Source organism: Xenopus laevis, chromosome 1L, assembly GCF_017654675.1.
Source record: "Xenopus laevis strain J_2021 chromosome 1L, Xenopus_laevis_v10.1, whole genome shotgun sequence".
In the NCBI taxonomy this organism is placed as follows: domain Eukaryota; kingdom Metazoa; phylum Chordata; class Amphibia; order Anura; family Pipidae; genus Xenopus; species Xenopus laevis.
The window spans coordinates 221,270,203-221,293,421 of record NC_054371.1 but is presented as its reverse complement, the minus strand read 5'-3'; the positions used below and the strand labels follow the sequence as shown (position 1 = coordinate 221,293,421).

General features: G+C 39.9%; 1 protein-coding gene across 1 annotated transcript in view; it reads right to left on the bottom strand.

Moving 5' to 3' along the window:
* Positions 1 to 23,219, bottom strand: part of mbd2.L (methyl-CpG binding domain protein 2 L homeolog) — a 60,622-nt gene that overhangs the window by 15,229 nt on the left and 22,174 nt on the right. The window contains exons 4-5 of the mRNA XM_018266883.2: positions 6,712 to 6,802; positions 2,446 to 2,623 (exon numbers count right to left, since the gene is read on the bottom strand). Of these exons, the coding sequence (XP_018122372.1) occupies positions 2,446 to 2,623; positions 6,712 to 6,802 (269 nt within the window). The remainder of the gene's footprint in view (positions 1 to 2,445; positions 2,624 to 6,711; positions 6,803 to 23,219) is intronic.

Sequence of the window (23,219 nt, the reverse complement as noted above, 5' to 3'; positions counted from 1 at the left end):
GAAAGGGTGTGCCTGACTTTGGAACCAAATGCACGGGGTCTCCCAGAGAGAGAGCCAGCGTGAGTAGCTGTAAGACTGTAAGGTACAGAGAAGCTATTGAATCTGGGGAGATTGAGCCCAGCCTGTCCCCTACCAAACGGCTAGAAACTCAGAAGGAGAAAGGTGCCACTAGTGAGATTGATTCTGCTGCAGAGCTGCATGTGATCTCCAGTGTGAATTCCTCTGAGAGCACCCCGGTGAGTGAGCCACCCAAGGGAGGATCTTGGCACGGATACAATCGTGGGGCCCCATAGTGAAGACAGGTCTTAACCATTTACCTGCTACGAGGGAGCTGCTGCCAACTTCAAAAGGGAGAGGTAGTTTTGGGGAATAAGATAGCGCTACCTGGGGAATAAGAGCTCTGGGGAAGGGACAATCATTTGAACTATGTGGATTGGGACTGTGATATTTACCAAGGACTGTGTAAAGCAACAGTTAAGTAGCTAATAGTGGTTTAGGTATTGTCCCACGTGTCCCCAGTGTAGGAGTGAAGTCTGTATTAGTTGCCCCAGTGTTACATAGTAACATAGTAACATAGTAAGTAAGGTTGAAAAAAAGACACATGTCCATTGAGTTCAACCTTTTTTTTTTTTTTGTTAAACTGTTTATATAAAGTTTATATTTGTTCATTTGCAAACTGTGTGTTTTATTATTCCTAGTGGAACCCCTCTGAGGTGTTTTCCTCAGTGTTCACTAGGTGGAGGCACTGCGCTGTAAATCCCAGTTCCCAGTACTTTTCATATGCAAAAGGGACTCAGGGCCCCTGGATTGCCAAGGGTAAGTTGCTATTTAAAGAGACAGTAACCAAATTAGTGTTATAGAAGCCATAGCTACACTGATCCTTATCCCACAGGGTTTTATGATCTGCCCAGCAACTATCTGGCTAATTAACAGCCAGATAGTGACTGGGCAGGCTGTGGTCCAGTATCCTGACCAATAAGCTGCCAACACTTTTATAAGCCTTTATATGTGCACCGTAAAGGAGAAGTAAAGTCTACAATAGAATAAGGCTAGAAATGCTATATTTTGTATACTATACATTAACATGCACTTACTGCACCACAAGCCTAATCAAACAAATAATTTATGCTTTCAAAGTTGGCCACAGGGAGTCACCATCTTGTAACTTTGTTAAACATCTTTGCAAGACCAAGACTGTGCACATGCTCAGTGTGGTCTGGGCTGCTTATGGATCGTCATAAATGATCAAAACAGCACAAGTCAAATAATATCTGCCAGAATCTGATACAGCAAGACTGATTAATAATCAGAATATACAGACTGCACCGGGTCCTGTGTTGTCATGTGATCTATGTGGATTTTATAGTTTTTGTATTGTTTAATACAAACTTTCTCCAACTCTGCAGAACCAGTGGCTGCAGTAAAACAATCCTCCAAATAGAATCAGTTTATCTGTTTAAATCTGGCTCCATGATCTTTGTCCCAGCTCGAGTTGGAAACAGTAAAGGGGATGTAAAGGCAAAAATAAAATCCAATACAAATCGCTACACAGTCACCGACTGCTCTACAGGGAAACAAACAAAGCTGCTTGAGTTCTGCATGGCTGGGAAGTAAGGAGGGGGCTCCCCCTGCTGTTCATAAGTATGATTGTTTCCCTGCAGAGCAGTTAGGGACCATCTGACAATTCCTATCCACAGCAGTAAATGAATGGAGAATTTCACTGCATACAGTCAGGTTTCTTATAAATACAGTACACATTTTTTAATCAAAGTATATTGGAGATAGGTTTCTTTTTCATGAAAGAAAGTAAAAATGGGATTTTATTTTTTTGCCTTTACATGCCCTTTAAGTTAACTTAACATTTTTTAATCAAAGTATATTGGAGATAGGTTTCTTTTTCATGAAAGAAAGTAAACATGGGATTTTATTTTTTTGCCTTTACATGCCCTTTCAGTTATTTATGTATGTTATAGAAAGGTCGATCCTAGCAACTTTTCAATTGGTCTTCGTTATTTATTTCTTATAGTTTTTAAATTATTTGCCTTCTTCTTCTGACGCTTTAGAGCTTCCAAAGCCTTTTCCAGCTTTAAAAAACAAATGCTCTGTAAGGTTTCAAATGTATTGTTATTGCTACTTTTTATTACTCATCTTTCTATTCAGGCCTCTCTTATTTATATTTCAGTCTCTTATTTAAATCAATGTATAGTTGCTAGGATAATTTGGACCCTAGCAACCAGATTGCTGAAATTGCAAACTGGAGAGCGGCTGAATAAAGAGCTAAATAACTCAAAAACTACAAATAATAAGAAATGAAAACCAATTGGAGACTGTCTCAGAATAGCACTCTCTACATCATACTAACAGTTATCTCAAAAGGTGAGCAGCCCCTTGAAGCCTGGTGACGAATTAGTCTAAATGGGAATATGAAAGGCAGGTAAGACTTACCGTATATCTTCATCTGTAACTAAAAATGCTTTGCAGAGAGGCTGGGATGTGTTCAGCCATACGGATGGGTTCTTTTCTACAGCCGCAGAGAGCTGCCCTGTGATTGGTGCTGAGCTTGTGTGTAGAGCACTTGCGATTGCTGCAAGGAGGGTTTCCTCATTTTTTCCGGGGCCAACACCTACAGCAAGAGTGCAAACGAAATATTCACCTTCACAGATTACAGCAGCAATAATAGCAGACTGCCTTTTCTAGTTGCCACTGCTGCTCTTTTGGGCTCGTTTATTAAACCTAAAATTTTTCTGGTCAAGTTTCTAAAGGGAAAAACTCACTTGTACTGTTTCAAGACTTATTATACCCCAAGTCAGCGAGCAACAGCCCCCTACTGCTTCACGAATGTCTGAGCTACTGACCAGTGTCCCGTGCCCCGCAACTTTGCCCATAATCACTCCCCGAAAAGACTCAGAAGAGAGACTAGAGGGAACCGGCCCCGTACGAACATCTTCCTGGTCGTGCGCGATGACATAACGTGCCATACGTCTGCGCACAACGTGTTTGCGCCTCTGAGTGGACGTGGACTGAGCGAGCAACAGTCCCCTACTGCTTAACGAATGCTGCACCGCGATGCACCCGCACTATGTTTTTACCGAGAATCTTCGGTTCTGGATGCGAATCTGACCTAACCCTGAGGATAACTATGTGACTACCGGTAACTTTTATTCCTCTACTATCCTGCCAATGGGAATGTTTTTACATTTTTATGTCTTATATATTTGGCAGACAGTGAAACACTAACCAGCCATAACAGGCAGGATTATTGTATTTTTTCTTCCACTCACTTGGTAAATTAAATAATGAATTATATTAATAATAATCTGTCTGCTGACTAAAATAAATAATAATATGAGCCAATTCAGTCAAACAGACTTTAGCAAATGCTACAGCCTGCAGAGATTTTTTTTAAGAAGGGTTTTTTGCTTATTGAACTTACTAGTAGCTACTGCATTTCTCATCCTAGGCTTATACTCGAGTCAATTAGTTTTCCCAGCTTTCATAGGTATAATTAGGCACCTCGGCTTATACTCGGAACGGCTTCTACTCGAGTATATACGGCATTTGCCTTTTTCTCCTGAATCTTTCCAGCTTTTGATGGGGGTCACTGAAAAAATAATGCTCTGTAAGGTTAATATTAATTACTCATCTTTCTTTTCAGGCCTCTCCTATTCATAATTCCAGTCTCTTATTCAAATCAATGCATGGTTGCTAGGGTAATTTGGCCCCAACTACCAGATTGCTGAAATAGCAAACTGTTTACTAGGGATGCACCGAATCCAGGATTCGGCCGAATCCTTCTGCCCAGCCAAAACCGAATTCGAACTTGCATATGCAAATTAAGGGGGGAAGGAAATTGTGTGACTTTTTGTCACAAAACAAGGAAGTAAAAAATGTTTCCTCCTATTCATATTCCAGTCTCTTATTCAAATCAGTGCATGGTTGCTAGGGTCATTTGGACAATAGCAACCAGATGGCTGAAATTTCAAACTGGAGAGCAGCTGAATAAAAAGTTAAAGGGTGTTCACCTTCCAAACACTTTTTTCAGTTCAGTTGTTTTCCAGAAATAAAGACTTTTTTTCAGTTAATTTCCATTATTTATTTTTTACTGTTTTTCCAAAATCTAAGTTTTAAGTTACCGTAAATGTTCGTGTCTCTGGTGTTTGAGTCTGGCAGCTCAGTAATTCTGGTGCAGACTTTGAAATGTTACAATTTTGCAACATTTAGTTGATACATTTCTCAGCAGCATCTCTGGAGTATTAGTAACTATTGTATCAATTCTAACAGCTGCCTGTAATGAAACTCAGGGATTCTGTTCAGCAGGGACAAAGATAAGAAATGTATCAATTTAGAACAGTTTACAGGGTCAGCGACCCCCCCCCCAGCCCAGAGCTGCTTTAGAAGGTGAAAAATTACACTTTACACTTCAATATTAGAAAAACGGTGACACATGGAAAATAGTAAGTAATTGGAAAAAGTCGTCTTTTCTGGTGATCTATCTGAAACCAACTAGTTGTTTGAAGGTGAACAACCCCTTTAAATAACTCATAAACCACTTATAAAAAAACTGAAAACCAATTGCAAATTGTCTCAGAATATCACTCTGTACATCATACTAACAGTTAATTTAAAGGTGAACAACCCCTTTAATAGGAACAGTCTGTGCTTGATCTAGAATTCCCCACAACAAACAATGTCATACACATTAGTGTGAGTGGGATCAGGAAACATCACAACGGAGCGGAAAGATACAAATTGCTGTACTATGTCGGGGGACACTGGCTTCACATTAACAGAGAAGTTTTTCAGTGTGACTCACGAGGACGACATTGTTTAAGCTTTTGTTTATAGTTTCATTCTGGGGGCTGCCAGGAATTCCTTTGACTGATATAAAAAGGTAATTCCCAGCAATGTACAAGAGATACTGGAAGTGATACTCTTCCATGACACCCCTTTTGGTCTCTGGTGGGGGGGGTGGCAAATAACTAGTAATGATGCTGTTAGTCCTGCAGCTCAGGCTGGTCAAATTCAACCTGTACTTCTCCAACTGTTTCTGAACTTCAACTCACACCATATCATAATTGGAGTTGTGCTTCAAAACCAGCCTCATAAATCCCCCAGAAATGGACAAACGGTCATTTGAAGAAGAACAATAGAATTAAGCTATAATGCTACACGTATGGGGTTAGTTATAAACACTGGGCAAATTTGCACCTGGGCAGTAACCCATGGCAACCAATTAGATGTTTGCTTTCAGTGTTCAACCTGCAGCTGGCTGAAAAAGCTTATCACTGATTGGTTGCTATGGGTAACTGCCCATGTGCAATTGTGCCCAGTTTTTTTAAATACGCCCCTTTATATTTTGGAATTCTGAAACCAGATTGAGGAAACAGTAACACCAAAAAAATGAAAGTGTTTTAAAGTAATAAAAATATCATGTACGGTTGCCCTGCACTGGTAAAACTGATCTGTTTGCTTCAGAAACACTACTATAGTTTATATAAATAAGCTGCTGTGTAGCAATGGCGGAAATTGAAAAAAATGGCACAGGTTAAATAATAGATAACAGATAACACCATTATGTTCTACGGAGCTTATCTGCTATCTGCTTTGTAACCTGAGCCTTTTCTCATTTGACTGGCTGCCCCCATGGCTACACAGCAGCTTATTTATATAAATTATAGTAGTACTTATCTGTTATCTACTGTGTATCCTGTGCTTGAATAGTTGCTCCCATGGCTACACAGCAGCTTGTTTATATAAACTATAGTAGTACTTATCTATCTACTGTGTATCCTGTGCTTGAATGGCTGCCCCCATGGCTACACAGCAGCTTGTTTATATAAACTATAGCAGTACTTATCTGTTATCTACTTTGTATCCTGTGCTTGAATGGCTGCCCCCATGGCTACACAGAAGGTTGTTTATATAAACTATAGTAGTACTTATCTGTTATCTACTGTGTATCCTGTGCTTGAATGGCTGCACCCATAACTACACAGCAGCTTGTTTATATAAACTATAGTAGTACTTATCTGTTATCTACTGTGTATCCTGTGCTTGAATGGCTGCCCCCATGGCTACACAGCAGCTTGTTTATATAAACTATAGTAGTACTTATCTGTTATCTACTGTGTATCCTGTGCTTGAATGGCTGCGCCCATAACTACACAGCAGCTTGTTTATATAAACTATAGTGTTATCTACTGTTATCTACTGTGTATCCTGTGCTTGAATGGCTGCCCCCATTGCTACACAGCAGCTTATTTATATAAACAATAGTAGTGTTTCTGAAGCAAACAGATCCGTTTTACCAGTGCAGGGCAACACTGCATTATATTTTTATTACTTTAAAACACTTTCATTTTTTGTTGTTGTTACTGTTCCTTTAAGAAAACCACGGCCCTTTAGCAGGGAAGATCCATGCCAGTGAAGATGCCCCAGAAGCTCCCCATCTTCTTTTCTGAGTTTAGATCTAAATTTAAGGATATCTGCTTTATCAATATGGCTCTTCTTAAATGAGTAGGGGGTTCGTTCTTGTAGTAACAACTGTTTTTAATGTATTACAGAAGTAACAAGATTTGTGACCATAGTGTATTATTTTAATATTTAAACCCCAGAACACATCAGACACCACAGCCGACAAGCAGTATAGTGAGGCTTTATAAGGAATGAAATGTATGGATAACCTTTAATCCAGCTTTTTAGACATCATACCTTGAAGGCCTTTAGGAAGCTCCATGGGTCTTATGACTTGTTCTGTTACATCTGAGGCACTTAGTCCCTGCAGCCTCTTTTCCCAGAAAAGCTGAAATGCATTAAAAGCATAATAATTAGCAAAAATTGGCAACAGAAATGTTATGAAGCCACTACATCCTAAACTCACAGTGACGCAGCTTGTTCAGGCAAAGTAAGGGCCCTTACTCACAGGCGTTTTCAGCTGCGCTCCCCAGCGCAGGAGTAGATTCACTGAATTCTTTTCAATGCGGCTGTACTCACACGGACGCATGCAAGTGCCAAATGCAGATTGGTACGCAGCATGTTGCATTTTTCCTGCGTTCGGCGCTTACACGCGTCCGTGTGAGTACAGCCTCATTGAAAAGAATTCAGTGCATTTACTCCTGCGTTCTGGTTTCATGCATTCAGCCGCAGTGGAGCGCAGCTAAAAACGCCCCGGGAGTAAGGGCCCTAAGAGACCAGAAGCTATGGAAATTTGTAGAGAGTAAAATAATATTGTGTGTGGTACTTTTGCTGTTAAACTAAAAAGGGGTTGTTCACCTTCCAATACTTTTTTCAGTTCGGGTGGTTTCAGATTGTTCACCAGAAATAAAGATTTTTTCCAATTACTTTCTATTTTCTATTTCTGACAGTTTTTCTAATATTGAAGTGTAAAGTTTCATATTTCACCTTCTAATGCAACTCTAGGGGGGGGGGTCGCTGACCCTGTAAACTGTTCTAAATTGATACGTTTAGTTGATTAGGGATGCACCGAATCCACTATTTAGGATTTGGCCGAAGCCCGAATTCTTTGTTAAAGATTCTCCTGAATACTGAACTAAATCCTTATTTGCATATGCAAATTAGGGGTGGGAAGGGGAAAACATTTTTTTTACTTCCTAGTTTTGTGACCAAAAGTCACGCGATTACCCCCACCACCCCTAATTTGCATATGCAAATTAGGATTTGGATTCAGTTCTGCCGGGCTGAAAAAGGCCAAATACTGAACCGTATCCTGGATTCTGTGCATCCCTAGTTGATATATTTCTTATCTTTGTCCCTGCTGAGCAGAATCCCTGAGTTTCATTACAGGCAGCTGTTAGAATTGATACAATAATTGCTAATATTCCCCATAGATCCTGCCGAGAAATGTATCAACTAAGGGAGTTATTAATCAAAATCCAAATTTATCTCATTATTTTCTGAAATATACCCTGACCAAATCCACACGGTTATTTACCGTTATTTATCAATACATTTTTGCGTTCAGGAAAAAACTTAAAAAACTCATCAGAAAAATTTTAATTGTGCGAAATATCAGATTTTCTGCTAATAAACCACAAAATGTTCGGATTCTTACACGAAGCCCAGCGCAGATCAGGATATCTTCTGGACTTCCACTGACTAATATACAACCTCAACAGGTCTGAGATTTCGGATTTGGACTTCCATCCGCGGGGTATAATAAATCATGAAAAATGTTAGGTTTTTTTTTCACTATAGTTAAAAAAATTAGAATTTTTTGGAATTTTTGGCATTCGAACTTTGGTAAATAATCCCCCACATGTTGCAAAATTGTAACAGATCAGAATCTGCACACCATCTGAATCACCAAAGAGAGGAACATTAAACTTTAAACTTAGACTTTGAAAAAACTGTAAAAAACGGAAAATAATTGAAGAAAGCCTTTATTTCTGGAAAAATAATCTGCAAACAACTGAGCTGTGTTTGGAAGGTGAACAACCCCTTTAATAGAAACCATAATAACCTTGTCATAGAAATATGCTTCATAGTTGCCATTTACTTTCTTTTCCTGGCTTATATTTTTTTTTTTGTTGCTGTGGGTGGACTTCCCCTTTAAACAGCTCTTTGGACATTCTAGCCTTTGGTAGTCTAATGTATTTTATAAACCATTTTATATGTTTTAGCATTGTCTCTGTGTTACCCGTTAACACCTTCTCAACAATCATTTGGGTTCCTGGGACTCGCAAGTTCATTGGTGCATTGCTATCTCCTTGTTCTAATGCGAAACTGTTAATATTTCTGATTTAACTGCAAACATGCAACTGTCACCAACGTGATCCCCTGATGCAGCTTATACAGTAACGTGTGAAAGCAGAAATAGTATACAAATACACAGAGACGACTGGGTTTTTCATGAACTGCTCTGACCACAAAGGAAACAAAATAGGGTGGAGGTTTAATAAGTGTCAGCTTCCTGCATTGCACTGCTGAGCCTGCACATGCCTGTACAGCTTTACTTTTATTGGGTCAAAGGCTTTTTTTGCACAATATTTTGGCAGGGCCCCCGTGCTGCGTGTCAATATACACACAGAAAAAACTTCCCTTTACATACAGAATGCTGCTGGCAATTTATGGTGAGCATTTGACATACAGTCATATGAATAAGTTTGGGAACCCCTCTCAGCCTGCATAATAATTTACTCCATTTTCAACAAAAAAAATATAACAGTGGTATGTCGTTCATTTCCCAGGAACATCTGAATACTGGGGTGTTTTCTGAACAATTTACTAATTTGAATGCATGTATCTGCTCAATACTGATTACTGGCAACACTTAATTGGTTGGATTAGCTCGTTAAGCCTTGAACTACATAGGCAGGCGTGTGCAATCATGAGAAACGGTAGTTAAAGGAGAACTAAAGCCTAAAAAGGAATATGGCTAAAAATGGCATATTTTATATAGTGAACTTATTGCACCAGCCTAAAATTTCAGCTTGTCAATAGCAGCAATGATCCAGGACTTCAAACTTGTCACAGGGGGTCACCATCTTGGAAAGTGTCTGTGACACTCACATGCTCAGTGGGCTCTGATTGGCTGTTGAGAAGCTAAGCTTAGGGCTCGTCACTAATTATCCAGCAGAAAATGAGCTTCCCTGGCTGTAATATAAGCTGATGCTACAGGTTTGCTGATTATTAAATTCTGATGCTAATTGCACTGGTTTCTGTGCTGCCATGTAGTAATTATCTGTATTAATTACTAATCAGCCTTATATTGTGACATTTCTATTCTATGTGTACTGTATATTGTGAGTGGGTCCCTAAGCTCAGTAAGTGACAGCAGCACAGATCACGTGCAGTGAATCAGCAGAAAAGAAGATGGGGAGCTACTGGGGCATCTTTGGAGACACTGACTTTACTGCTAAAGGGCTGTGGTTGCCTTGGGCTGGTACAGAAGCACAAAACATAATGTACAACATTTCTAGCTACGTTCTTCTTTAGTTAAGCTTTAGTTCTCCTTTAAAGTGGCCAATTGCAAGTTGTGCTTCTGTTTGACTCTCCTCTGAAGAGTGACAGCATGGGATCCTAAAAGCAACTCATAAAAGATCTGAAAACAAAGATTGATCAGTTTCAGGGTCTAGGGGAAGGCTACAAAAAAGCTATCTCAGAGGGTTAAACTGTCAGTTTCAACTGTAATCAGGAAATGGAAGGCCACAGGCACAGTTGCTGTAAAACCCAGGTCTGGCAGGCCAAGAAAAATACAGGAGCGGCATATGCGGAGGATTGTGAGAATGGTTACAGACAACCCAAAGATCACCTCCAAAGACCTGCAGGAACATCTTGCTGCAGATGGTGTATCTGTACATCGTTCTACAATACAGCACAATTTGCACAAAGAACATCTGTATGGCAGGGGAATGAGAAAGAAGCCCTTTCTGCACTCACGCCACAAACAGAGTCTCTTGTTGTATGCAAAAGCTCATTTAGACAAGCCACAGTCATTTTGGAACAAAGTGCTTTGGACTGATGAGACAATAATTTAGTTATTTGGCCATAACAAAAAGCGCTTTGCATGGAGGAAGAAGAACACGGCATTCCAAGAAAAACACCTGCTGCTACGCTACCCACTGTACGGAGACGCGCCAACGTGAAGTTGCAACCTTCACCATGTACGTAATACACCAAACCAAGCCTTACCAAGCCCTCTTCGGTATTCACAGGACACCGGCGATCTGTCAGTTCTGGCTCGCTTTGACTCCCAGCCACCACATCAACTAAACAACATAGATAGAGGAGTACTAATGACCCGAGTCGCTCTGATTATGTAATCTGCGAGAAACTTAAGCAAATACGCGCAATCCGGATATGTACAATCATCTGTAAGCTTGATGACCGAATATATTAAGACTATATTCCTCTACAGCACCATCACCACTGACTGCCATCCACCTGACATCATCTATTTTCGCTCATACGCTCCCTGGAGGATAACCGCGCAAATAATTCCTCAACTTCGCCCGTCATCAACTATCGTAGCATGACCGAGCCTAGTTTCCACAATCTTTCGAGAGGCCGTCGCTTGTTCACGGCGTCCTTAATAGCATACCTCAGCGCCATTCGCCCCCTAATATAATACCTCCACATCAATCGCAATACTACACCACCAACAATTTATATCCCCCGTTCCCCTGACTTCTCTACACGCTCTCGAGAGAGATTTACCAACGCCACTTAAAGCCCCCACAGATTCAACCTTAGCGCTGTCGTTGATATCCTGTACTGAGATATCACGCTTAGTATAGTCACCCGTCTCAGTCCATCTAAACTTTATCACCAATCCATCAGCACTACAATACACAACTGGACCTGATCACGTCTTTCTCTATACTTAGGCCCTAACGGCACCGAAGGCACATCTCTTCCCATTAGCCGCACAGGAACACCTTTCAGCATCAAGTGCTCTGCGGCCATAACTCACCTCCCATGCAAACAAGCGATTCAGAAGAACACACGAAATTAACTTCTGTCGTACGCCACCGCATGCACTCTCAGAACCATAACTCCACTCAGTCTCTCTTTTAGCCACCTCGTCTCTCTGCACGTCTTTACTCCGTTCCCACAATAAGCTTTAATGATCTTAATTGGAAACCAGAGCTTGGACAATCAATGCGGTACCACATACACCTCTACGATACTGATCGTTCACAGCATCTTCTCGATCTCTCACGCAGCTGGAATTCGATCTGCAGAGTGTAAGGAACCTGTCAAAGGACGTCCTCACTACAGCTCGCCGGACTTCCAAATATGAGAGCTACGCTACAAAGATCTCCGGTTTGTGCCATCACTATCGTTTATAATTGGCATGCATATGACATTAATAATCGCCAGTCACTCTCAGTCACGCGCAGCTCTCCTAATTCGATGGCAATCCTCTAATCAGTTTCACCATTTTCTGCACTTCTATCTAGTACACGGGCCAATCCGGTACATACCATAGATAAATACAGCGAACTACTAAAAACGTAATGATCACGCATCTGATGCATAAGACAGAGCAACCTGCAGTACAATCGCAGAATCAGAACACATGCAGATCTCAACATAAATTACTCTCGTCACATTTGGTGGAGGTTCCATCATGCTGTGGGGCTGTGGGGCTGTGTGGCAAGCTCAGGGACTGGAGCCCTTGTTAAATTGGAGGGTCGGATGAATTCAACCCAATATCAACTAATTCTTCAGGATAATGTTCAAGCATCAGTCACAAAGTTGAAGTTACACAGGGGTTGGATATTCCAACAAGACAATGACCCTAAACAAACTTGGAAATCTACAAAGACATTTATGCAGAGGGAGAAGTACAATATTCTGGAATGGCCGTCACAGTCCCCCGACTTGAATATCATGGAAAATCTATGGGATGATTTGAAGCAGACTGTCCATGCTCGGCAGCCATCAAATTTAACTGGAGAGATTTTGTATGGAAGAATGGTCAAAAATACTCACATCCAGAATCCAGACACTCATCAAAGGCTATAGGAGGCGGCTAGAGGCTGTTACATTTGCAAAAGGAGCTCAACTAAGTATTGATGTAATATCTCTGTTGTGGTGCCCAAATTTATGCAGTCGTATGAAAAAGTTTGGGAACCCCTCTTAATTCTTTGGAGTTTTGTTTATCATTGGCTGAGCTTTTCCTTTTAAATGAGAAGGAAAGGCTTGCAGCACTTGGGGGTGCCAAATGTTAGACACCCCCAAGTGATTGTATTTACTTCCCCCGGGCCGGTGCTCCTATCAGCAGAAAACTGCACAGGCCCGGGGTTATACCAGTGAGCACCACGGAACGATCCTCTTCCATCTTCCTCCTTCTTCACGCGGCTGCGTGTGCACATTAGAGCGAAAAGCCGAACTTAATCTAAAAAGTCGGCTATTTCGTTCAACTGCGCATGCATCTGCCCCTGGAAATTTGAAGAAAGAAGAAGCCAGAAGAGGATCGCTCCGTGGTGCTCACTGGTATAACCCCGTTCCGGTGCAGTTTTCTGCCCGGGGTTTCAGGTAAGTCAATACAATCACTTGGGGATGCCTAACATTTGGCACCCCCAAGTGCTGTAAGCCTTTCCTTCTCCTTTAAAAGGAAGTTTCTACTTTGAAAGCTCAGCCAATGATTAACATAACTACAAAGAATTGAGAGGGGTTCCCAAACTTTTTCATATGAATGTAGATAATATACTAAAAATTTATATTGACGGGACCAGTGATATATGTAAAATATGACTTTTTCATTCATCAAGTCTCTCCAACTTCTAGAGTCCAAGTATCCATCACGGGAGATAGGTAGGACTCCCGTTGGGATCCTGTGCTTATATGGGGGTCACGATTAGTGATGAGTGAATTTATTCACCAGCCATGGAATTGCGGCAAAAGTGTGCACATTTTTTTTTACGAAAGTTCGACACAAAATTTGCATTAGCAAAAAAAAAAAAAAAGTCTCCATAAGAAAAAACTCCATTGAATTTAATGCATTAGGCCAAAAAAAGTCGCCATAAGAAAAACGCCCATTGACTTTAATGCATTAGGACAAAAAAGTCGTCATAAGAAAAAAAATGCCCATTGACTTCAATGCATTTGGAGCGAGAAAAATTGTTGCACGTGTAAAAATGGACTCACGTAAAAACGCCCATTGACTTCAATGCGTTTCACGGACAGATTCACTCATCGCTAGTCATGATTTCTGGGTCTGGAACAGGCAAAAGCTTGCAATGGAGTGGACCAGCAGCTCTGGGTTCACCTGACAGTTTCGTTTTAAAATCTGGTGCAACAGAGCCCGATCTGTTCAGAAGTGTTTGGAATATGTGATGATAATCATACTGATCTTTCCGAAAATGACTAAATTGTATTAGAAATCTATGAGAATTTGACTAGTGCTGCACAAGAGGGTTCTAACAGATTTGGGGGTTATGCACCACCCCATCAATTTCATTGATGACTCCCTAGGGTGGCCAGATGGGGACTGCAGCCGTATACACCCTGTGAACTCTGTGGGTACAAACTTAGGGCTCTTACACGCGGCCATTTTTAGCTGCACTCCCCTGCGTTGCGCTTTCTTCCGTTCAGCCGCAGGGGAGACGCACTCAATTATTCTGAAGGGGGCTGTACTCACACAGACGCATGTAAGCAGCAAACGCACGTTGAAACGCAGCATGTTGCATTTCACCTGCATTCGGCACATACTGTACATGCATCTGTGTGAGTACAGCCCCCTTCACAATAATTGAATGCGTCTACTCCTGTGCTCCCCTGCGGCTGAACGGAAGAAATCGCAAAGGCAAAAACGCCCGCGTGTAAGAGTCCTTAGAGAGCCAGACCTACTTTCGGTTTTCTACATGCTCAGTGGTGAATGCATTTCCTTTTCTCTTATGGGAAATTCTTTTATTCTCATGGGGAAGAGCCATTGAGCGAGGCGGAGAGAAGATTACACGCTCAGTTGTGCAATGGCAGGAGGTGTTGGCACAGGACTCAGCTGCTTTCCGCTTATCTCCATTTATTACTGCGTGGGAAGGAGCAAAGCCAACCTCTAGCACTGACAGAATTCTCTGTGACGTCACCTTGTTGCTGAAATCAGATACCAGTGCTGAGCAGAGAGAAACTGACCGATATGTATAAGAAATCTATAGCTAGTATCACTACTGTATATGCAGGACGATGGTTTCTAACCTAAACATGTTTTAGATGGGTCTATAAAAAAAACAAAACTTTTTGAACTGACTGGTCTTGATTAACCTAGAACTGAGAATGGTACATGGTTGTTGGGGGGGGGGTCACTGACCCCTGGCAACCAAAAGAACAGACTGACTGTGAGGGTTAAATTTTATTACAGTTCTTATTTCTGTTCTATTTCTAATAACTTTACGGTATGCCCCTCTCCTACTGGCCTTCCATTTTGACTTCCAAACTACAACCTTGTTGCTAGAATAATGAAGCCCTAGAAACCAGGTAGCAGATTAAATTCATGTCCTGAGTGCTGTACACAAATCATGCACATACAGAAAAATAAATCAGATATCCCAGAAGAGCAGAATGCAACCATTGTTTTCTATATTTCTCTAACTATTTGCCTTTCTTTTTCTGTTTTTATTTCTACAGCAAATCAAGGAAACTGACCCCCGTAGCATAAAATCTATATAAGACTCAGGGACATAACTAGATGTTACTGGGTCCAATAGCAAATTAATTTTAACCCCCCTTACATAACCAGAGGTTGTCCTGTTTTACCAATTTGTATATATGCTGAAAGTGCTTATTATTTAAAGGAGAAGGAAAGCTACAGAGGCTTCAATACCTGAGTAAAAAGCTCTAGAAGCTCTGTTTGTTAAGGATAGCAGCTGCAGTATTAGCTTGGTGTGACATCACTTCCTGCCTGAGTCTCCTCCTGCTCACTTATAGCTCTGGGCTCAGATTACAGCAGAGAAGGGGGGAGGGAAGAAGAACAAACTGAGCATGCTCAAGCCCTAGCCCTGGAGGTTTAAGATGAAAACAGGAAGTCTGATACAGAAGCCCATGAGTACACAATAGAAGGAAAGAAATGTGCTGTTTCTTTTGACAGAGGACTCAGAGCAGCATTACTTTGAGGGTTTACTGGTGTATTTATATAGACCTTTCTGATAAGGCTTACTTAGTTTTAACCTTTTCTTCCCCTTTAAGGCCTCATGGGGCCCCTGGTAAGACTACAATTTTACTTTATTTACAAACTGATTTTTCTGTTAAAGACTTTTCCTATTCATCTTTCAATCTCTTATTCAAAACACTAACTGGTTGCTAGGATAAATTGAATCCAAGCAACCAGACAGCTGCTAAACTTTCACACTGAAAAGCTGTTGGAATCAAAAGCCAAATAAATAAACAAAAAAAACAACAGTAATTATTTATCAAAGGTTGAATTTTAGAGTTGTATATGCCTTGAATGAACTCACAACTCGGTTTCTAATTTAAAGGGATACTGTCATGGGAAAACATGTTTTTTGACATATGTTTTTTGACATATTGTCAGTTTCCCAGCTGCCCCCTAGTCATGTGACTTGTGCTCTGATAAACTTTAGTCACTCTTTACTGCTGTACTGCAAGTTGGAGTGATTTCACCCACTCTCTCCCCCTCAGCAGCCTAACAACAGAACAATGGGAAGGTAACAAGATAGCAGCTCCCTAACACAAGGTAACAGCTGCCTGGTAGATCTAAGAACAGCACTCAATAGTAAAAGCTAAGTCCCACTGAGACACATTCAGTTACATTAAGTAGGAGAAATAACAGCCTGCCAGAAAGTAGTTCCATCCTAAAGTGCAGGCACAAGTCACATAACTGGGGTAGCTGGGAAACTGACAAAATGTCTAGCCCCATGTCAGATTTCAAAATTGAATATAAAAAAATCTGTTTGCTCTTTTGAGAAATGGATTTCAGTGTAGAAGTCTGCTGGAGCAGCACTTTTAACTGATGCATTTTGAAAAAAAACATGTTTTCCCATGGCAGTATCCCTTTAAAAAAGAAAAAAACTCGAATCAGCAAGTTTGGGGTTAATAACCCTAAAACTCGAATAGATTGAGTCTTTGGCGGGAAAAATGTAATTGCTTGAATTGATCGAATTTTCGGGCAAAACCCTCCGAAAAAAAACTTGAACATCATGCAGGCTGTTAACATCTTTGAATGGTTCAAGGGAACTCTGCCATTGACTCATGCAAGACCTCAACGGGTTTTAGCTGGTGTAGTTGCAGATCTTAGCTATTTCCAATGTCGGGATATAATAAACCTCCAAAAATTTGTTTTTATTTTGAACAAAAAAATCTACTTGAAAACTTGAATTTTCATGGAAAACATAAGTCAAACCTTAATAAACTTGCCCCTATGTTAATTTAAAAGTGAACTAAGCCTTTAATGTCCAAAAATGCTATTGATCCATTAATGAGCAATTTGCTAGGGCAACTTATCAATACTTTGGGGGTCCTAAATTGAATTTGCTGTGGAGCCCAGTTACACCACTGATTTTGGGGCACCCCATTGCTGCACAATTAAACCCCTAGCAAACAGAAGGGACTGCTTCCACAGGGACAAACCAGTTGCTTAAAGGGGAAGTAAAGTCTTAAAGCGAATAAGGCTAGAAATGCTGTATTTTGTATACTAAACATAAACTTACTGCAGCACAAACCTAATCAAACAAATGATTTATGCTTTCAAAGTTCGCCACAGGGGGTCACCATCTTGTAACTTTGTTATACATCTTTGCAAGACCAAGACTGTGCACATGCTCAGTGTGGTCTGGGCTGCTTAGGGATTTATAGTTTTTGTATTGTTTAATACAAACTTTCTCCAACTCTGCAGAACCAGTGGCTACAGCAAAATAATGCTCCAAATAGAATCCCAGTTATCTGTTTAAATCTGGCTCCATGATCTTTGTCCCTCCAGCTGGAGTTGGAAACAGTAAAAGACATGTAAAGGCAAAAATAAAATCCAATACAAATCTCTACACAATCGCTTACTGCTCTACAGGGAAACAAATAAAGCTGCTTGAGTTTTGCATTGCTGAGAAGTAAGGCGGGGGCTCCCCCTGCTGTTCATAAGTATGATTGTTTCCCTGCAGAGCAGTTAGGGACCGTCTGACAATTCCTATCCACAGCAGGAAATGAAGGGAGAATTTCACTGCATACAGTCAGGTTTCTTATAAAAAAAACTTACACATTTTTTAATTGAAGTATATTGGAGATAGGTTTCCTTTTCATTAAAGAAAGTAAAAATAGGATTTTATTTTTTTGCCTATACACACCCTTTAATAAAAGGTAGGATTCTGCAGTCCAGAAAATGTATAGTGAAATACCTAAATATAAGGATTAGAAAGAGCAGCAGGAGTAGCAATACTATTAATGCTCACACTTTGCCAGGAATAAACTGTTCCGAAGTCGAATTTCACTGAGAATGTTCATCAGATCATTACCCGCCGTGCTCTTTATTTTTCTTCTAAACCGTTTCGGTTCTCACCCTCATTACTGACCGTATTTTAAACCATTTCCTGACAGTGGCTATTACACTTACACCTTGCAAGGAAATAGCACACAAGCCAGCTTATGATAAAAACCAATGCTTTCTTAAAGCGGTGGTTCACCTATAAGTTAACTCTTACTATGTCATAGAATGGCTCATTCTAAGCAACTTTTCAATTGGCCTTCATTATTTATTTCTTATAGTTTTCTTCTTCTTCTGACCCTTTCCAGCTTTCAAATGGGGGGGGCACTAACCCCCATTTGGAATATAAACCTGCCCTTTATTATGTTATAATACACAAAAGCCATGAATATCTTGTAAATTATATCCTTATAAACGGTGAGTAGTGATGTCATCAGTTATAAACGGTGAGTAGTGATGTAATTTCTGTCACATGACTAACTAAAATTTGTGTATTATAATTAATAAAGTACCCCCAGTTGTAAAATATGAGGATATTATAAGTTACCTCGGAGTTCCATGACCTGTATAAAAACACTCGGCCTTCGGCCTCGTGTTTTTATATGGTCATGAAACTCCTCGGTAACTTATAATATCCTTATATTTTACAAGAGGGGGTACTTTATTCACTATATAAAACAACTTTTCAATTGGCCTTTATTTTTTCTTTTATATATTTTGTGAATTATTTGTCTTCTTCTTCTGACTCTTTCCAGCTTTCAAATGGGAGTCACTGACCCCTTTTAAAAAACAAATGCCCTGTAAGGCTACACATGTATTGTTATTGCTTCTTTATTACCCTTCTTTCTATTCAGTCCCTCTCCTCTTCATATTCCAGTCTCTTATTCAAATTAATGCATGGTTGCTAGGGTAAAATGGACCCTAGAAACCAGATGACTGAAATTGCAAACTGGAGAGCTGCTGAATAAAAATCCAAATAACTGAAAAACCACAAATAATTAAAAATGACAAGAGAATATCACTCTCTACATCATACTAAATGTTAATTTAAAGGTGAACAACCCTTTTAAAAATATATCAAAATATCAATATCAATATATCCTTTTTTAAAAATACTGTGTAACGGTTGTTTTTTTTTAGATTGCTTTTCTATTGGAGATTCCTCTGGTTTTGGTAGATCTGCCTTTGCTTAGCTTTCTAATCACTCCCACGCTGCTATTAACCCTTCCCTCTCTACAGATACAAACAAAAGAACCTCTAATTCTTCCACCTCCAGTCGAGTTCAAAGTCTAGATGAAATGTATAGAAAGACATGAATAATCTTATGAGCTCCGGAGCATTCCCGTTGCTGTTGACGCAGATGAAGTCCCCGGGGCTGAGAGAAGAAACCCCAATAGGCTTTTCAATTGAGGGTCATCGTGGGAGGAAAACTGTTCTTTATGTTGGATTTTTTTTTACAAGCCATAAGGATTACGTTTTACTTTTAATAGTGCCCTTTTGGCTACAGCTAAGTTATATAATTAACATTACATTTATACACAATGAGGAGACATAATGGCTTTATTTATTTTACACAATAAAGCTTGTGGGTATTTCTGAAGGTATTCTTTCCGGTTTCAATATAACAATGGGCGTAACTTTTTGTATTGTTGTTCTTTTATATGTACAAAGGTATATTGTCGTTTAAGCGTGAGGCCTTACTATCAGGTGACTGGCCGCACCTTACAAAGTGGGATAAGATTTTGCTGTGTAGTTAATGGAGGTATAAGGAATTTATGATTAGGGGTTTTTCTTTTTTTGTTTGGTCTCTGATAATCACTTGACCCAAGTTTTCAGGGTACCAACTGCATCATTTTGGGTATATTGCTTGTGAGCTCTGAGGGACAGACCAAGGACTATATGGCCAAAGGTATCCAGGCAACCGCTGTTCTCATTTCAAAATTCAGTGTATTAAAGTGATTGTTCACCTTCAAACAACTAGTTGTTTTCAGATAGATCACCAGAAATAACGACTTTTTCCAATCACTTTCCATTTTCTATTTCTGACCGTTCTTCTAATACTAAAGTGTCATTTTTCACCTTCTAAATCAGCTCTGGCAGGAGGGGTCAGCGACCCTGTAAACTGTTCTAAATTGATACATTTAGTTGATACATTTCTTATCTTTGTCCCTGCTGAGCAGAATCTCTGGGTTTCATTACAGGCAGCTGTTAGACTTGATACAATAGTTGCTAATACTGCAGAGATGCTGCTGAAAAATGTATCAACTAAATGTTGCAAAATTGTAACAGTTCAGAATCTGCACCTGAATTATTGAGATGCCAGACTCAAACACCTGAGACAGGGACATTCAACTTTAAATTTAAATTTTGGGAAAACAGTAAAAAATTAATAATGGAAAGAAAATGGGAAAAAATCTTATTTCTGGGGAACAATCTGAAAACAACTGAAAAAAGTGTGAACAACCGCTTTAATGTGAAGTTGGTCAACTCTTTGCTGAGATAATCGAATATACTTTGCTGGAATGGTTTTCAATTAGATGTTGGAATATTGTTGATGGGATTAAGTCACAACTACATAAGGGAGATTGGACACTGACTTTGTGGGTCAAGCCTGGCCAGGGTCTCTCCAAACGTTAAATTATTTCATAGGCTGGTCCTATGGGACCCAAAACGTGCCAGGCTTATTTTTTTCTTGACCTTGCTGTAAATGAATTTATATTGCCTTTTTGAGAGACAAATGCTGAGTGACTGGTTTCATTCTGATATGAATGAGCCCTAAAACGTTCTAGTTACTGATGCCCGTGGTTTCTCTAACAAAACGGATAGAAGAATCGAATCCTTTGAACAATGAGGCTCACTATGGTTTTCAATCTGGAACAAAGTGGCTGAACTTTAGATGTTATGCAGTTTGCAGCTTGGGTGTTATTCTTTATTCCATATAAAAACATAACCTGCGTGACGGGAATCCTTGGGTGTGGTTGTACAGGCTCATTATTCTATGAACTTATGGGAAGGCAGGTTACTCACAGATTCATCTTGTGCTCTGATTTATTGCAGCCCTACTTCCAGATACAGATGAAACCACTTGGATTTGTGTGTTAAAAGGATTCTGTCATGATTTTAATGGTGTGGTTTTTATTTCTAAATTACACTGTTTACACTGCAAATAATTCACTCTACAATATAAAATTTCATTCCTGAACCAACAAGTGTATTTTTTAGTTGTAATATTGGTGTGTAGGTGCATCTCGGGTCATTTTGCCTGGTCATGTGCTTTCAGAAAGAGCCAGCACTTTAGGATGGAACTGCTTTCTGGCAGGCTATTGTTTCTCCTACTCAATGTAACTGAATGTGTCTCAGTGGGACTTGGATTTTACTATTGAGTGCTGTTCTTAGATCTACCAGGCAGCTGTTATCTTGTGTTAGGAAGCAGTTATCTGGTTACCTTCCCATTGTTCTGTTGTTAGGCTGCTGGAGGGGGGTGATATCACTCTAACTTGCAGTACAGCATTAAAGAGTGACTGAAGTTTATCAGAGCACACTTCACATGACTGGGGGCAGCTGGGAAACTGACAATATGTCTAGCCCCATGTCAGATTTTAAAATGAAATATAAAAAAAATCTGTTTGCTCTTTTGAGAAATGGATTTCAGTGCAGAATCTTGCTGGAGCAGCACTATTGACTGATGCGTTTTGAAAAAATATTTTTTCCCAAGACAGTATCCCTTTAAATGTGTCATGACGTGAGATAATCTGAACAAACTTGTGTTATCTAAAGTCATGTTAACCATTTAACATTTTCATTAGCATACCAAAGCACTATTGTTCACAAATGGTGAACTCTCTAAAGGGATACTGTCATGGAAAAAAACGCATCAGTTAATAGTGCTGCTCCAGCAGAATTCTGCACTGAAAATTATTTCTCAAAAGAGCAAACAGATTTTTTATATTTAATTTTGAAATCTTATGGGGCTAGACATATTGCCCATTTCCCAATTGCCCCCAGTCATGTGACTAGTGCTCTGATAAACTTCAGTCACTCTTTGTGATATCGCCCCCTGCCTTCCCCCCCAGCAGCCTAACAACAGAACAATGGGAAGGTAACCAGATAACAGCTCCCTAACACAAGATAACAGCTGCCTGGTAGATCTAAGAACAGCACTCAATAGTAAAATCTAGGTCCCATTGCGACTCATTCAGTTACATTGAGTAGGAGAAACAACAGCCTGCCAGAAAGCAGTTCCATCCTAAAGTGCTGGTTCTTTCTGAAAGCACATGACCAGGCAAAATGACCTCAGATGCACCTACACACCAATATTACAACTAAAAATACACTTTCTGATTCAGGAATTAAATTTTATATTGTAGAGTGAATTATTTACAGTGTAAACAGTGTCATTTAGAAATAAAAAATACATCATAAAAATCATGACAAAATCCCTTTAATTAGATGGGATGCTGAGACGCAGTTTTCCATGTTAAATGGGATACGTGGGTTAAATGTGTTTGGATATTCTGTGTTAAACACACAAACCAAAGTGGCTTCATCCGTATATGGTTTGAAGAGCAAAACAAGCAAGTGGTGGGACATAAAGGTAGGGTGCTGTGCCAAATAGTATTGATTTGGTCATAAATACTACTTGACCCCGGCTGAAACGATATCATGGATAAGACTTTATTGTGTAGCTGTGTTTTTTCCTGCTGAAAGCTGAAAGCACAGCATTAAGAACAATATAGTTACCCTTTGCCTCCTGCTGGCAACAGGAATCACATCAAAATGGTAGCATGATCCTGCCAGAAAGATGCACCCACATCTGAAAAGCACCCTGTGTGGCATTGTCCTAGGGCTCGTCAGCTGTGGGGTTTAATTCTGTTGACAAATACAAGAGTACCTCTGCCCGTTACCAATATATTATGGACATTGAGACATTTTGTACCTTAAGGGGTAGGTCATCGCTGGTCTGGCCAGTCCTACACTCAAATTTCATCTGATTCATTAAGAATTCTACTGCTTCATTTTACATAGGGATTAAGTTTTAACTGCAACTTACTTGTTGCTTTCAAGGTTAAAGGAGAAGGAAAGGCTAAAATTAAGTAAGCTTTATCAGAAGGGCAACTAAACTGGTAAAAGATATTGAAAATCTTAGCTATGAGGAAAGACTGGCCAAATTGGGGATGTTCACGCTGGAGAAGAGGCGCTTAAGGGGTGATATGATAACTATGTATAAATATATAAGGGGATCATATAATAATCTCTCTAATGATTTATTTACCAGTAGGTCTTTCCAGCTGACACGAGGTCATCCATTCCGATTAGAAGAAAAGAG